At 45.6% G+C, this 13825-nt stretch overlaps 1 protein-coding gene across 3 annotated transcripts in view; it reads left to right on the top strand.

The window, feature by feature from the left end:
• DDX60 (DExD/H-box helicase 60) overlaps nt 1-13825 on the top strand; it is a 460164-nt gene that overhangs the window by 104188 nt on the left and 342151 nt on the right. For all 3 annotated transcript variants that reach the window (XM_040418645.1, XM_040418646.1, XM_040418644.1), the window contains one exon: nt 10105-10277. In XM_040418645.1, the coding sequence (XP_040274579.1) occupies nt 10105-10277 (173 nt within the window). The remainder of the gene's footprint in view (nt 1-10104; nt 10278-13825) is intronic.

Below are 13825 nucleotides of genomic sequence, written 5' to 3'. Positions count from 1 at the left end.
TAGGATGCAGGTTCGTCGTGGTTAAATGCGCGATTTTTCCGCGCGAGTGCAAAACATTTTAATGCGTTTTGCACGCGCATGAGAAAAATCGGCATGTTTGGTACCCAAACTTGGACTTCTTGACAGAAGTTCGGGTTTGGGTTAGGTGTTGTGTAGATTTTATAATTTTCCCTTATAACATGGTTATAAGGGGAAATAATAGCATTCTTAATACAGAATGCTTTGTAAAATAGGCCTGGAGGGGTAAAAAAATAAAATTTAAATAATTTAGCTCACCTCATCCACTTGTTCGCGCAGCCCGGCTTCTCTTCTGTCTTCTTCTTTCAGGAAAAGGACCTGTGGTGACGTCACTGTGCTCATCACATGGTCCATCACATGATCCACCACCATGGCGATGGATCATGTGACGGACCATGTGATGAGCGCCGTGACGTCACCACAGGTCCTTTTCCTCCTGGACAGCAAAGAAGAAGACAGAAGAGAAGCCGGGCTGCGCGAACAAGTGGATGAAGTGAGTTAAATTATTTTATTTATTTTTTTAACCCCTCCAGCCCTATTTTACTGAGCATTCTGTATTAAGAATGCTATTATTTTCCATTATAACCATGTTATTAAGGGAAAATAATAAAGATCAGGTCGCCAACCCGATCGTCACTTAGCAACAATGCGTGAAAATCGCACCACATCCGCACTTGTTTGCGGATGCTTGCGATTTTCACGCAGCCCCATTCACTTCTATAGGGCCTGCGTTGCGTGAAAAATGCACAAAATTGAGCATGCTGCGATTTTCAGGCAACACACAAGTGATGCGTGAAAATCACCGCTCATGTGCACAACCCCATAGAAATGAATGGGTCCGGATTCAGTGCGGGTGCAATGCGTGAAACGCATTGCACCAGCGCGGAAATCTCGCCCGTGTTAGAGGCCTTACAGAACTGCCTCTATTGGACTTGCCTAAGCCTACAATATTCAGGGCAGAGTAGGAACCAGCTACATTTATACTCTGCTCAGAAGCCCCATGCAGATGGGCGTTGCTTAGTCTAACAGAGGCAGCTACCCTCAATATATGCTACAAGAAAATTTTGACTAGCAAGGGTAAGTACAATGCAATGCAATAGACTCGTTTCAGAAAGTTGTACAACTCTCCCATTTATCTGATGAATTCACTTAATGCATACATTACATGAGTCATCTATTCCATACATGCTGCAGTATCAAGATATTTCCCCAATACATCTAACACATGTATACTTTGTAGCCAGTTATTTCAGATAAGCTTTAATTCAATGTTATTACACAAGAGTAGAGTTGAGCGAACACCTGGATGTTCGGGTTCGAGAAGTTCGGCCGAACTTCCCGGAAATGTTCGGGTTCGGGATCCGAACCCGAACCGAACTTCGTCCCGAACCCGAACCCCATTGAAGTCAATGGGGACCCGAACTTTTGGGCACTAAAAAGGCTGTAAAACAGCCCAGGAAAGAGCTAGAGGGCTGCAAAAGGCAGCAACATGTAGGTAAATCCCCTGCAAACAAATGTGGATAGGGAAATGAATTTAAAAAAAAAATAAAAATGACCCAATATCAATTGGACAGAGGTCCCATAGCAGAGAATCAGGCTTCACGTCAGCAGAGAATCAGTCTCTTCATGCCATAGCAAAGAATCTGGCTTCATGTCAGCACAGAATCAGTCTCTTCATGCCATAGCAGAGAATCTGGCTTCATGTCAGCACAGAATCTGTCTTCATGTCATAGCAGAGAATCAAGCTTCACGTCACCCACCACTGGAACAGGCCACTGTCACACATTTAGGCCCAGGCACCCAGGCAGAGGAGAGAGGTCGCGTAACAGAGAATCTGGCCTTATGTCAGCACAGAATCTGTCTTCATGTCATAGCAGAGAATCAGGCTTCACGTCACCCACCACTGGAACAGGCCACTGTCACACATTTAGGCCCAGGCACCCAGGCAGAGGAGAGAGGTCGCGTAACAGAGAATCTGGCCTGATGTCAGCACAGAATCTGTCTTCATGTCATAGCAGAGAATCAGGCTTCACGTCACCCACCACTGGAACAGGCCACTGTCACACATTTAGGCCCCGGCACCCAGACAGAGGAGAGCGGTCCCGTAACAGAGAATCTGGCCTTATGTCAGCGCAGAATCTGTCTTCATGTCATAGCAGAGAATCAGGCTTCACGTCACCCACCACTGGAACAGGCCACTGTCACATATTTAGGCCCAGGCACCCAGGCAGAGGAGAGAGGTCGCGTAACAGAGAATCTGGCCTTATGTCAGCACAGAATCTGTCTTCATGTCATAGCAGAGAATCAGGCTTCACGTCACCCACCACTGGAACAGGCCACTTTCACACATTTAGGCCCAGGCACCCAGGCAGAGGAGAGAGGTACCGTAACAGAGAATCTGGCCTGATGTCAGCACAGAATCTGTCTTCATGTCATAGCAGAGAATCAGGCTTCACGTCACCCACCACTGGAACAGGCCATTGTCACACATTTAGGCCCAGGCACCCAGGCAGAGGAGAGAGGTCGCGTAACAGAGAATCTGGCCTTATGTCAGCACAGAATCTGTCTTCATGTCATAGCAGAGAATCAAGCTTCACGTCACCCACCACTGGAACAGGCCACTGTCACATATTTATGCCCAGGCACCCAGGCAGAGGAGAGAGGTCGCGTAACAGAGAATCTGGCCTTATGTCAGCACAGAATCTGTCTTCATGTCATAGCAGAGAATCAGGCTTCACGTTACCCACCACTGGAACAGGCCACTGTCACACATTTAGGCCCAGGCACCCAGGCAGAGGAGAGAGGTACCGTAACAGAGAATCTGGCCTGATGTCAGCACAGAATCTGTCTTCATGTCATAGCAGAGAATCAGGCTTCACGTCACCCACCACTGGAACAGGCCACTGTCACACATTTAGGCCCAGGCACCCAGGCAGAGGAGAGAGGTCGCGTAACAGAGAATCTGGCTGGCCTTATGTCAGCACAGAATCTGTCTTCATGTCATAGCAGAGAATCAGGCTTCACGTCACCCACCACTGGAACAGGCCACTGTCACACATTTAGGCCCAGGCACCCAGGCAGAGGAGAGAGGTACCGTAACAGAGAATCTGGCCTGATGTCAGCACAGAATCTGTCTTCATGTCATAGCAGAGAATCAGGCTTCACGTCACCCACCACTGGAACAGGCCACTGTCACACATTTAGGCCCAGGCACCCAGGCAGAGGAGAGAGGTCGCGTAACAGAGAATCTGGCCTTATGTCAGCACAGAATCTGTCTTCATGTCATAGCAGAGAATCAGGCTTCACGTCACCCACCACTGGAACAGGCCACTGTCACACATTTAGGCCCCGGCACCCAGACAGAGGAGAGCGGTCCCGTAACAGAGAATCTGGCCTTACGTCAGCGCAGAATCTGTCTTCATGTCATAGCAGAGAATCAGGCTTCACGTCACCCACCACTGGAACAGGCCACTGTCACATATTTAGGCCCAGGCACCCAGGCAGAGGAGAGAGGTCGCGTAACAGAGAATCTGGCTTCATGTCAGCACAGAATAAGTCTTCATGTCATAGCAGAGAATCAGGCTTCACGTCACCCACCACTGGAACAGGCCACTGTCACACATTTAGGCCCCGGCACCCAGACAGAGGAGAGGTTCATTCAACTTTGGGTTGCCCCGCAATATAATGGTAAAATGAAATTAAAAATAGTATTGAATGAGGAAGTGCCCTGGAGTAGAATAATATATTGTTAAGGGGAGGTAGTTAATATCTAATCTGCACAAGGGATGGACAGGTCCTGTGGGATCCATGCCTGGTTCATTTTTATGAACGTCAGCTTGTCCACATTGGCTGTAGACAGGAGGCTGCGTTTGTCTGTAATGAAGCCCCCTGCCGTGCTGAATACACGTTCAGACAAAACGCTGGCCGCCGGGCAGGCCAGCACCTCCAAGGCATAAAAGGCTAGCTCTGGCCACGTGGACAATTTGGAGACCCAGAAGTTGAATGGGGCCGAACCATCAGTCAGTACGTGGAGGGGTGTGCACAGGTACTGTTCCACCATGTTAGTGAAATGTTGCCTCCTGCTAACACGTTCCGTATCAGGTGGTGGTGCAGTTAGCTGTGGCGTGGTGACAAAACTTTTCCACATCTCTGCCATGCTAACCCTGCCCTCAGAGGAGCTGGCCGTGACACAGCTGCGTTGGCGACCTCTTGCTCCTCCTCTGCCTTCACCTTGGGCTTCCACTGGTTCCCCTGTGACATTTGGGAATGCTCTCAGTAGCGCGTCTACCAACGTGCGCTTGTACTTGCGCATCTTCCTATCACGCTCCAGTGTAGGAAGTAAGGTGGGCACATTGTCTTTGTACCGGGGATCCAGCAGGGTGGCAACCCAGTAGTCCGCACACGTTAAAATGTGGGCAACTCTGCTGTCGTTGCGCAGGCACTGCAGCATGTAGTCGCTCATGTGTGCCAGGCTGCCCAGAGGTAAGGACAAGCTGTCCTCTGTGGGAGGCGTATCGTCATCGTCCTGTGTTTCCCCCCAGCCACGCACCAGTGATGGGCCCGAGCTGCTTTGGGTGCCACCCCGCTGTGAACATGCTTCATCCTCATCCTCCTCCACCTCCTCCTCATCCTCGTCCTCCTCGTCCTCCAGTAGTTGGCCCTGTCTGGCCACATTTGTACCTGGCCTCTGCTGTTGCAAAAAACCTCCCTCTGAGTCACTTCGAAGAGACTGCCTAAATGACAGCATTTCATAGGCCAGTAGTTTAGAAATGCTGGCATTCAGGGCCAGGGATCGAGGGTGGCTAGGTGGGAATTTACGCTTTCTCTCAAATGTTTGTGAGATGGAGAGCTGAACGCTGCTGTGTGACATGGTTGAGATGCTTGGTGACGCAGGTGGTGGTGTTGGTGGTACATCCCATGTTTGCTGGGCGGCAGGTGCCAACGTTCCTCCAGAGGCGGAGGAAGAGGCCGTGGCGGCGGCAGCAGCAGCAGAAGAGGCCGAGGCGGCAGCAGCAGCAGAAGAGGCCGAGGCGGCAGCAGCAGAAGAGGCAGCAGGGGGAGCCTGAGTGACTTCCTTGTTTTTAAGGTGTTTACTCCACTGCAGTTCATGCTTTGCATGCAGGTGCCTGGTCATGCAGGTTGTGCTAAGGTTCAGAACGTTAATGCCTCGCTTCAGGCTCTGATGACACAGCGTGCAAACCACTCGGGTCTTGTCGTCAGCACATTGTTTGAAGAAGTGCCATGCCAGGGAACTCCTTGAAGCTGCCTTTGGGGTGCTCGGTCCCAGATGGCGGCGGTCAGTAGCAGGCGGAGTCTCTTGGCGGCGGGTGTTCTGATTTTGCCCACTGCTCCCTCTTTTGCTACGCTGTTGGCTCGGTCTCACCACTGCCTCTTCCTCCGAACTGTGAAAGTCAGTGGCACGACCTTCATTCCATGTGGGGTCTAGGACCTCATCGTCCCCTGCATCGTCTTCCACCCAGTCTTGATCCCTGACCTCCTGTTCAGTCTGCACACTGCAGAAAGACGCAGCAGTTGGCACCTGTGTTTCGTCATCATCAGAGACGTGCTGAGGTGGTATTCCCATGTCCTCATCTTTAGGAAACATAAGTGGTTGTGCGTTAGTGCATTCTATCTCTTCCACCCCTGGTGAAGAGCTAGGTGGATGCCCTTGGGAAACCCTGGCAGCAGAGTCTTCAAACAGCATAAGAGACTGCTGCATAACTTGAGGCTCATACAGTTTCCCTGATATGCATGGGGGTGATGTGACAGACTGATGGGCTTGGTTTTCATGCGCCATCTGTGCGCTTTCTGCAGAAGACTGGGTGGGAGATAATGTGAACGTGCTGGATTCACTGTCGGCCACCCAATTGACTAATGCCTGTACCTGCTCAGGCCTTACCATCCTTAGAACGGCATTGGGCCCCACCAAATATCCCTGTAAATTCTGGCGGCTACTGGGACCTGAGGTAGTTGGTACACTAGGACGTGTGGCTGTGGCAGAACGGCCACGTCCTCTCCCAGCACCAGAGGGTCCACTAACACCACCACGACCATGTCCACGTCCGCGTCCCTTATTAGATGTTTTCCTCATTGTTCCCGTTCACCACAATTTTGAGAATGGCAAATTTGGGAATAGTTTTTCAACCCAGAAAAAAATATGTGCTTTTACGGTCGCTACAAATAACTTGACCAGCTAAAACAGTACAGATTTGCTTGAATAGAAATGTGAGACCTGTTTTTTTTTTGCACTGTGTGACAGGTTAAGGTTTAATCACAGAATCAGACTTCTATCTGCACGGTAGCGTGTGTCTTAGGTTTTTCTGAATGACACTATCAGTACCTTCAATGTAAGATATCCTTTTTGGGATAGATTTCAAGTAGGCCTCAAATACCAGAAACTAGTTATTTTGAGAATGGCAAATTTGGGAATAGTTTTTCAACCCAGAAAAAAAAATGTGCTTTTACAGTCACTACAAATAACTTGACCAGCTAAAACAGTACAGATTTGCTTGAATAGAAATGTGAGACCTGTTTTTTTTTTGCACTGTGTGACAGGTTAAGGTTTAATCACAGAATCAGACTTCTATCTGCACGGTAGCATGTGTCTTAGGTTTTTCTGAATGACACTATCAGTACCTTCAATGTAAGATATCCTTTTTGGGATAGATTTCAAGTAGGCCTCAAATACCAGAAACTAGTTATTTTGAGAATGGCAAATTTGGGAATAGTTTTTCAACCCAGAAAAAAAAATGTGCTTTTACGGTCACTACAAATAACTTGACCAGCTAAAACAGTACAGATTTGCTTGAATAGAAATGTGAGACATGTTTTTTTTTTGCACTGTGTGACAGGTTAAGGTTTAATGACAGAATCAGACTTCTATCTGCACGGTAGCGTGTGTCTTAGGTTTTTCTGAATGACACTATCAGTACCTTCAATGTAAGATATCCTTTTTGGGATAGATTTCAAGTAGGCCTCAAATACCAGAAACTAGTTATTTTGAGAATGGCAAATTTGGGAATAGTTTTTCAACCCAGAAAAAAAAAAATGTGCTTTTACGGTCACTACAAATAACTTGACCAGCTAAAACAGTACCGATTTGCTTGAATAGAAATGTGAGACCTGTTTTTTTTTTGCACTGTGTGACAGGTTAAGGTTTAATCACAGAATCAGACTTCTATCTGCACGGTAGCGTGTGTCTTAGGTTTTTCTGAATGACACTATCAGTACCTTCAATGTAAGATATCCATTTTGGGATAGATTTCAAGTAGGCCTCAAATACCAGAAACTAGTTATTTTGAGAATGGCAAATTTGGGAATAGTTTTTCAACCCAGAAAAAAAAATGTGCTTTTACGGTCGCTACAAATAACTTGACCAGCTAAAACAGTACAGATTTGCTTGAATAGAAATGTGAGACCTGTTCTTTTTTTTGCACTGTGTGACAGGTTAAGGTTTAATCACAGAATCAGACTTCTATCTGCACGGTAGCGTGTGTCTTAGGTTTTTCTGAATGACACTATCAGTACCTTCAATGTAAGATATCCTTTTTGGGATAGATTTCAAGTAGGCCTCAAATACCAGAAACTAGTTATTTTGAGAATGGCAAATTTGGGAATAGTTTTTCAACCCAGAAAAAAAAATGTGCTTTTACAGTCACTACAAATAACTTGACCAGCTAAAACAGTACAGATTTGCTTGAATAGAAATGTGAGACCTGTTTTTTTTTGCACTGTGTGACAGGTTAAGGTTTAATCTCAGAATCAGACTTCTATCTGCACGGTAGCGTGTGTCTTAGGTTTTTCTGAATGACACTATCAGTACCTTCAATGTAAGATATCCTTTTTGGGATAGATTTCAAGTAGGCCTCAAATACCAGAAACTAGTTATTTTGAGAATGGCAAATTTGGGAATAGTTTTTCAACCCAGAAAAAAAATGTGCTTTTACGGTCGCTACAAATAACTTGACCAGCTAAAACAGTACAGATTTGCTTGAATAGAAATGTGAGACCTGTTCTTTTTTTTGCACTGTGTGACAGGTTAAGGTTTAATCACAGAATCAGACTTCTATCTGCACGGTAGCGTGTGTCTTAGGTTTTTCTGAATGACACTATCAGTACCTTCAATGTAAGATATCCTTTTTGGGATAGATTTCAAGTAGGCCTCAAATACCAGAAACTAGTTATTTTGAGAATGGCAAATTTGGGAATAGTTTTTCAACCCAGAAAAAAAAATGTGCTTTTACAGTCACTACAAATAACTTGACCAGCTAAAACAGTACAGATTTGCTTAAATAGAAATGTGAGACCTGTTTTTTTTTGCACTGTGTGACAGGTTAAGGTTTAATCTCAGAATCAGACTTCTATCTGCACGGTAGCGTGTGTCTTAGGTTTTTCTGAATGACACTATCAGTACCTTCAATGTAAGATATCCTTTTTGGGATAGATTTCAAGTAGGCCTCAAATACCAGAAACTAGTTATTTTGAGAATGGCAAATTTGGGAATAGTTTTTCAACCCAGAAAAAAAAAGTGCTTTTACGGTCGCTACAAATAACTTGACCAGCTAAAACAGTACAGATTTGCTTGAATAGAAATGTGAGACATGTTTTTTTTTTGCACTGTGTGACAGGTTAAGGTTTAATCACAGAATCAGACTTCTATCTGCACGGTAGCGTGTGTCTTAGGTTTTTCTGAATGACACTATCAGTACCTTCAATGTAAGATATCCTTTTTGGGATAGATTTCAAGTAGGCCTCATATACCAGAAACTAGTTATTTTGAGAATGGCAAATTTGGGAATAGTTTTTCAACCCAGAACAAAAAGTGTGCTTTTACGGTCACTACAAATAACTTGACCAGCTAAAACAGTACAGATTTGGTTGAATAGAAATGTCAGGTCTATTTTTTAGGCGCTGGGTGACAGGCTCAACTTGTCCCTGATGTAGTATATGGCCAAAAAATAACCACACTGTTGATGGTTAAATGCACTTGGGTGACACAGGCTCAGCCTGCACCAGATGTACTATATGGCCAAAAAATAATCAGATTGTTGATGGTTAAATGCACTTCGGTGACACAGGCTCAGCCTGCAGCTGATGTAGTATATGGCCAAAAAATAACCAGACTGTTGATGGTTAAATGCACTTCGGTGACACAGGCTCAGCCTGCACCAGATGTAGTATATGGCCAAAAAATAACCACACTATTGATGGTTAAATGCACTTGGGTGACACAGGCTCAGCCTGCACCAGATGTAGTATATGGCCAAAAAATAACCAGACTGTTGATGGTTAAATGCACTTCGGTGACACAGGCTCAGCCTGCAGCTGATGTAGTATATGGCCAAAAAATAACCAGACTGTTGATGGTTAAATGCACTTCGGTGACACAGGCTCAGCCTGCAGCTGATGTAGGATATAGCACAAAATAACCACACTATTGATGGTTAAATACACTTGGTGATAGCTTGTGCTGGCGCACCACAAGTCACAAAATGGCCGCCGATCACCCCAGAAAAAAAGTGATCTAAAAACGCTCTGGGCAGCCTCAAAAAAGTGAGCAAGTCAATATTAGCACTTCAATGATCCACAGCTGCAGATCGATCACAGAATGAAGTCTTTTGGAGGAGTTAATCACTGCCTAATCTCGCCCTAACGTCGCAGCTGCAACCTCTCCCTATGCTTCAATCAGCAGAGTGACGTGCAGCGCAACGTGACCCAAGCTTATATAGAGGCTGGGTCACATGCTGCACTGGCCAATCACAGCCATGCCAATAGTAGGCAAGGCTGTGATGGCCTCTTGGGGCAAGTAGTATGACGCTTGTTGATTGGCTGCTTTGCAGCCTTTCAAAAAGCGCCAAGAAAGCGCCGAACACCGAACCCGAACACGGACTTTTACGAAAATGTTCGGGTTCGGGTCCGTGTCACGGACACCCCAAAATTCGGTACGAACCCGAACTATACAGTTCGGGTTCGCTCATCCCTACACAAGAGACATCATTCCTATGAGCCCCTATATGTATGACAGTCAAAATAAAATAATCCAATGGAAATAATTATAGTAAAATGTTTTTTTTTATATTCTGACAGACAGAAGAAAGGATAAGTTTTCACAACGTAGCTATCAAAAACTAAAGACTTTTCAATATCGGTATGGACAATCTTTAGGTGTGAAAACTCCTAAGAAGATTGTATTGCAGGAAGATCAACCAGAAGTGAAAAGTTCTACTCATGTGACTGTTGTAAGGAAAAAGGAGCCCCAGGTCAGAACATAGTATGTTACAATAATGTATCAAGGAGATAGCAAGTACAACCAGTGAAATGATATTTGTTGTGATATGTTATAAATACTGGATACAGGTAGCTGTTTGGTAACAATAAGGGCTTGTTCACACGGCCATTGTGCTGCCTTTCACTGCTTTGGGGATCGCAATTTGCAGTCCCCAATGCACGGGCAACATCCGTGCGGAGGCCGGGACAGATCCAGACCCATTCAACTTGAATGGGTCCGTGATCCATCCGCACCGGAAAACAATAGAACATGTTCTATCTTTTTGCGGTGCGGAGGCACGGCCAGAAACACCACAGAAGCACTCCTTAGGCCCCTTTCACACAGGCGAGTATTCCACGCGGATGCGATGCGTGAGTTGAACGCATTGCACCCGCACTGAATCCTGACCCATTCATTTCTATGGGGCTGTGCACACGATCACTTGTGCGTTGCGTGAAAATCGCAGCATGCTCCTCTTTGTGCGTTTCTCATGTAACGCAGGCCCCATAGAAATGAATGGGGTTGCGTGAAAATCGCAAGCATCCGCAAGCAAGTGCGGATGCGGTACGATTTTCACGCACGGTTGCTAGGTGACGATCGGGATGGGGACCCAATCATTAGTATTTCCCCTTATAACATGGGGATAAGGGAAAATAATAGCATTCTGAATACAGAATGCATAGTAAAATAGGGCTGGAGGGGTTAAAAAAAAATAATAAAAAATTTAACTCACCTTAATCCACTTGTTCACGCAGCCGGCATCTCTTCTGTCTTTAACTGTGAGCAATAGGACCTTTGATTACGTCACTACGTTCATCACATGATCCATCACCATGGTGATGGATCATGTGATGGACCATGTGATGAACGCAGTGACATCATCAAAGGTCCTATTGCTCACAGTTAAAGACAGAAGAGATGCCGGCTGTGCGAACAAGTGGATTAAGGTGAGTTTAATTATTTATTAATTTTTTTTAACCCCTCCAGCGCTATTGTACTATGCATTGTGTATTCAGAATGCTATTATTTTCCCTTATAACATGGTATAAATAATACAATCTACAGAACACCGATCCCAAGCCCGAACTTCTGTGAAGAAGTTCGGGTTTTGGTACCAAACATGCGCGATTTTTCTCACGCGAGTGCAAAATGCATTACAATGTTTTGCACTCGCGCGGAAAAATCGTGCATGTTCCCGCAACGCACCCGCACCTTTTCCCGCAACGCCCGTGTGAAAGAGGCCCTAGTGCTTCCGTGGGGCTCCGATCCGAGCTTCCGTTCCGCATCTCCGTGATTGTGGACCCAATTAAGTGAACGCCGCAATACGGCCACAGACCCACAACGGCCGTGTGAACAAGCCCTAAGAAAAAGTATATACAGAAAAGAGAAAAAATCCCAGCACCAATATTCAAAAATCTGATAGCTGGCTGTAGCTGAGTTTTTAGATGATAACATGTTCATACCACAAAACTTGGGCACTGACTAGAGTCTGAGAAGTGAAGTGGAACAATCCAACAACTTTTTCTATACAATGGGCAATTTCACACAAGCATATTCAGTGTGAGAAATGCGCTGAGTGTGTTAGGAATTTCCCGTCCTGAATACTGCTCCTATGACGTGGATCCACTGCATTACAATGATGTATAATGCTGTGTATTCCTGCCCAACCTCAACCTTAGGCCTATTTCACACTACCGTTTTTTATTTCCGTTTTGCGGGCCGTTTTTTGCGTTCTGTATACGGTCCGTATACGGAGCCATTCATTTCAATGGTTCCGCAAAAAAAACGGAATGTACTCCGTATGCATTCCGTTTCCGTATTTCCGTTTTTCCGTTCCGTTGAAAGATAGAACATGTCCTATTATTTCCCGCAAATCACATTCCGTGGCTCCATTCAAGTCAATGGGTCCGCAAAAAAAAACGGAACACATACGGAAATGCATCCGTATGTCTTCCGTATCCATTCCGTTTTTGCGGAACCATCTATTGAAAATGTTATACCAAGCCCAATTTTTTCTATGTAATTACTGTATACTGTATATGCCATACGGAAAAACGGAACGGAAAAACAGAATGGAAACGGAAACACAACAGAAACAAAAAAACGGACCGCAAAACACTGAAATAACCATACGGTAGTGTGAAAGAGGCCTTAAAGGGGTTATCCAATTTCTCAAAAACACCCCCCTCATAGGTAATATACTTACCCTGCTCCCAGCGCCGCTCCTGGTCCATGCACCTCCGCTGCTGCTTCTCCCTGTACATGGAAGAAAACATCCGGTGTCGGGGGGGGAGCAGCCAAATTTAGGTTTAATTTGGAGGAAAACCACTTATTCTTAATAAAAAAGTAATTCTTTTAATTATAGCTTTTTATTTCTTAAATATTAAAACTGACACAAAAATGTATTATTGCAATTCCCTATTTTGTGATGATCGTTTTGATATACATGTATAGGTTTGATTGAACGGGGCAATGGTGCCGGTTTCCGTTGGCTACTGCATTTTATTTTTTTACTTATATTTTTAAAAGACCTCTGGAGGACACTAACTTTTTTTTTTTTACCTTTTTTTCACAGGAGCCCCAGTTACAGGGGAAAACAGCCCCTGTGGGGGCATTACACACAGGCAGAGCTGATCAGGGTCTCCTTAGACCCTGCAGCTATGCTCCTGCCCCTGACACCCAGAAGAAGTGCCTCGGCCGCTTCCTGCTCTCCCCCCTGCGCTCCTGCATCGATCTTCTGCTGGCACAGGAGTAGGCAGAAGCGGTAATAAACCACTCCTGTCTTCTCCTTAGGGTCCCTGCTATGTTTGTCAGCCAAGACCCGACCTGCTCCTGCTAGATTGCAGGAGCTTTAATCCCAGCGTTGATCAGCACTGGGATTAAAGGGCATGTATATACCCAGTGGGCAGTCGGAAAGGGGTTAAAGAACATGTGCATGAACAATTGTAGTTACAAGCTAAATCATGATGTTATTGCACACAGATCATAAATCATTAGTAAATTGTAATATGTTTTTGGGAAATTAACCCACAAGAATTGTCACTAGCAGTAAATGATTACTGTATATACTCGAGTATAAGATGAGTTTTTTGGCACATATTTTTGTGCTCAAAAAGCCCCCTCGTTTTATACTCGAGTCTAGGTCTGTATTATGGCAACTTACATTGCCATAATACAGACCATGACATGTTGGGGGCCGGAGAAGCTGTTACTTACCTTTACAGCTGCTCCGGTCAGCTCCCAGCACGTCCGCGCGGCACCTCTGTTAAGCTCCCAGTGTAAATCTCGCGAGACACGCGGGCCGCGAGATTTACACTGGGAGCAGACCGCGAGATTTACACCGGCAGTAAATACCGGCCCCTGCACAGCCTCCCCTCCCCCTGGACAGCCCCCCCTCCCCCTGGACATCCCCCCCTCCCCCTGGACAGCCCCCCCTCCCTGGCCAAGTATGAAGTAGGGAGGGGGGGAACAAAAAAAATAAAATAAACAACCTGATAAATATAAAAAAAAATGCATCTCCCACCCTAGTCTTATACTCGA

This window comes from Bufo bufo, chromosome 2 (assembly GCF_905171765.1).
Source record: "Bufo bufo chromosome 2, aBufBuf1.1, whole genome shotgun sequence".
Taxonomy (NCBI): Eukaryota; Metazoa; Chordata; class Amphibia; order Anura; family Bufonidae; genus Bufo; species Bufo bufo.
The sequence above is the reverse complement of the archived record's forward strand: the minus strand, read 5'-3'. Positions and strand labels throughout refer to the sequence as shown.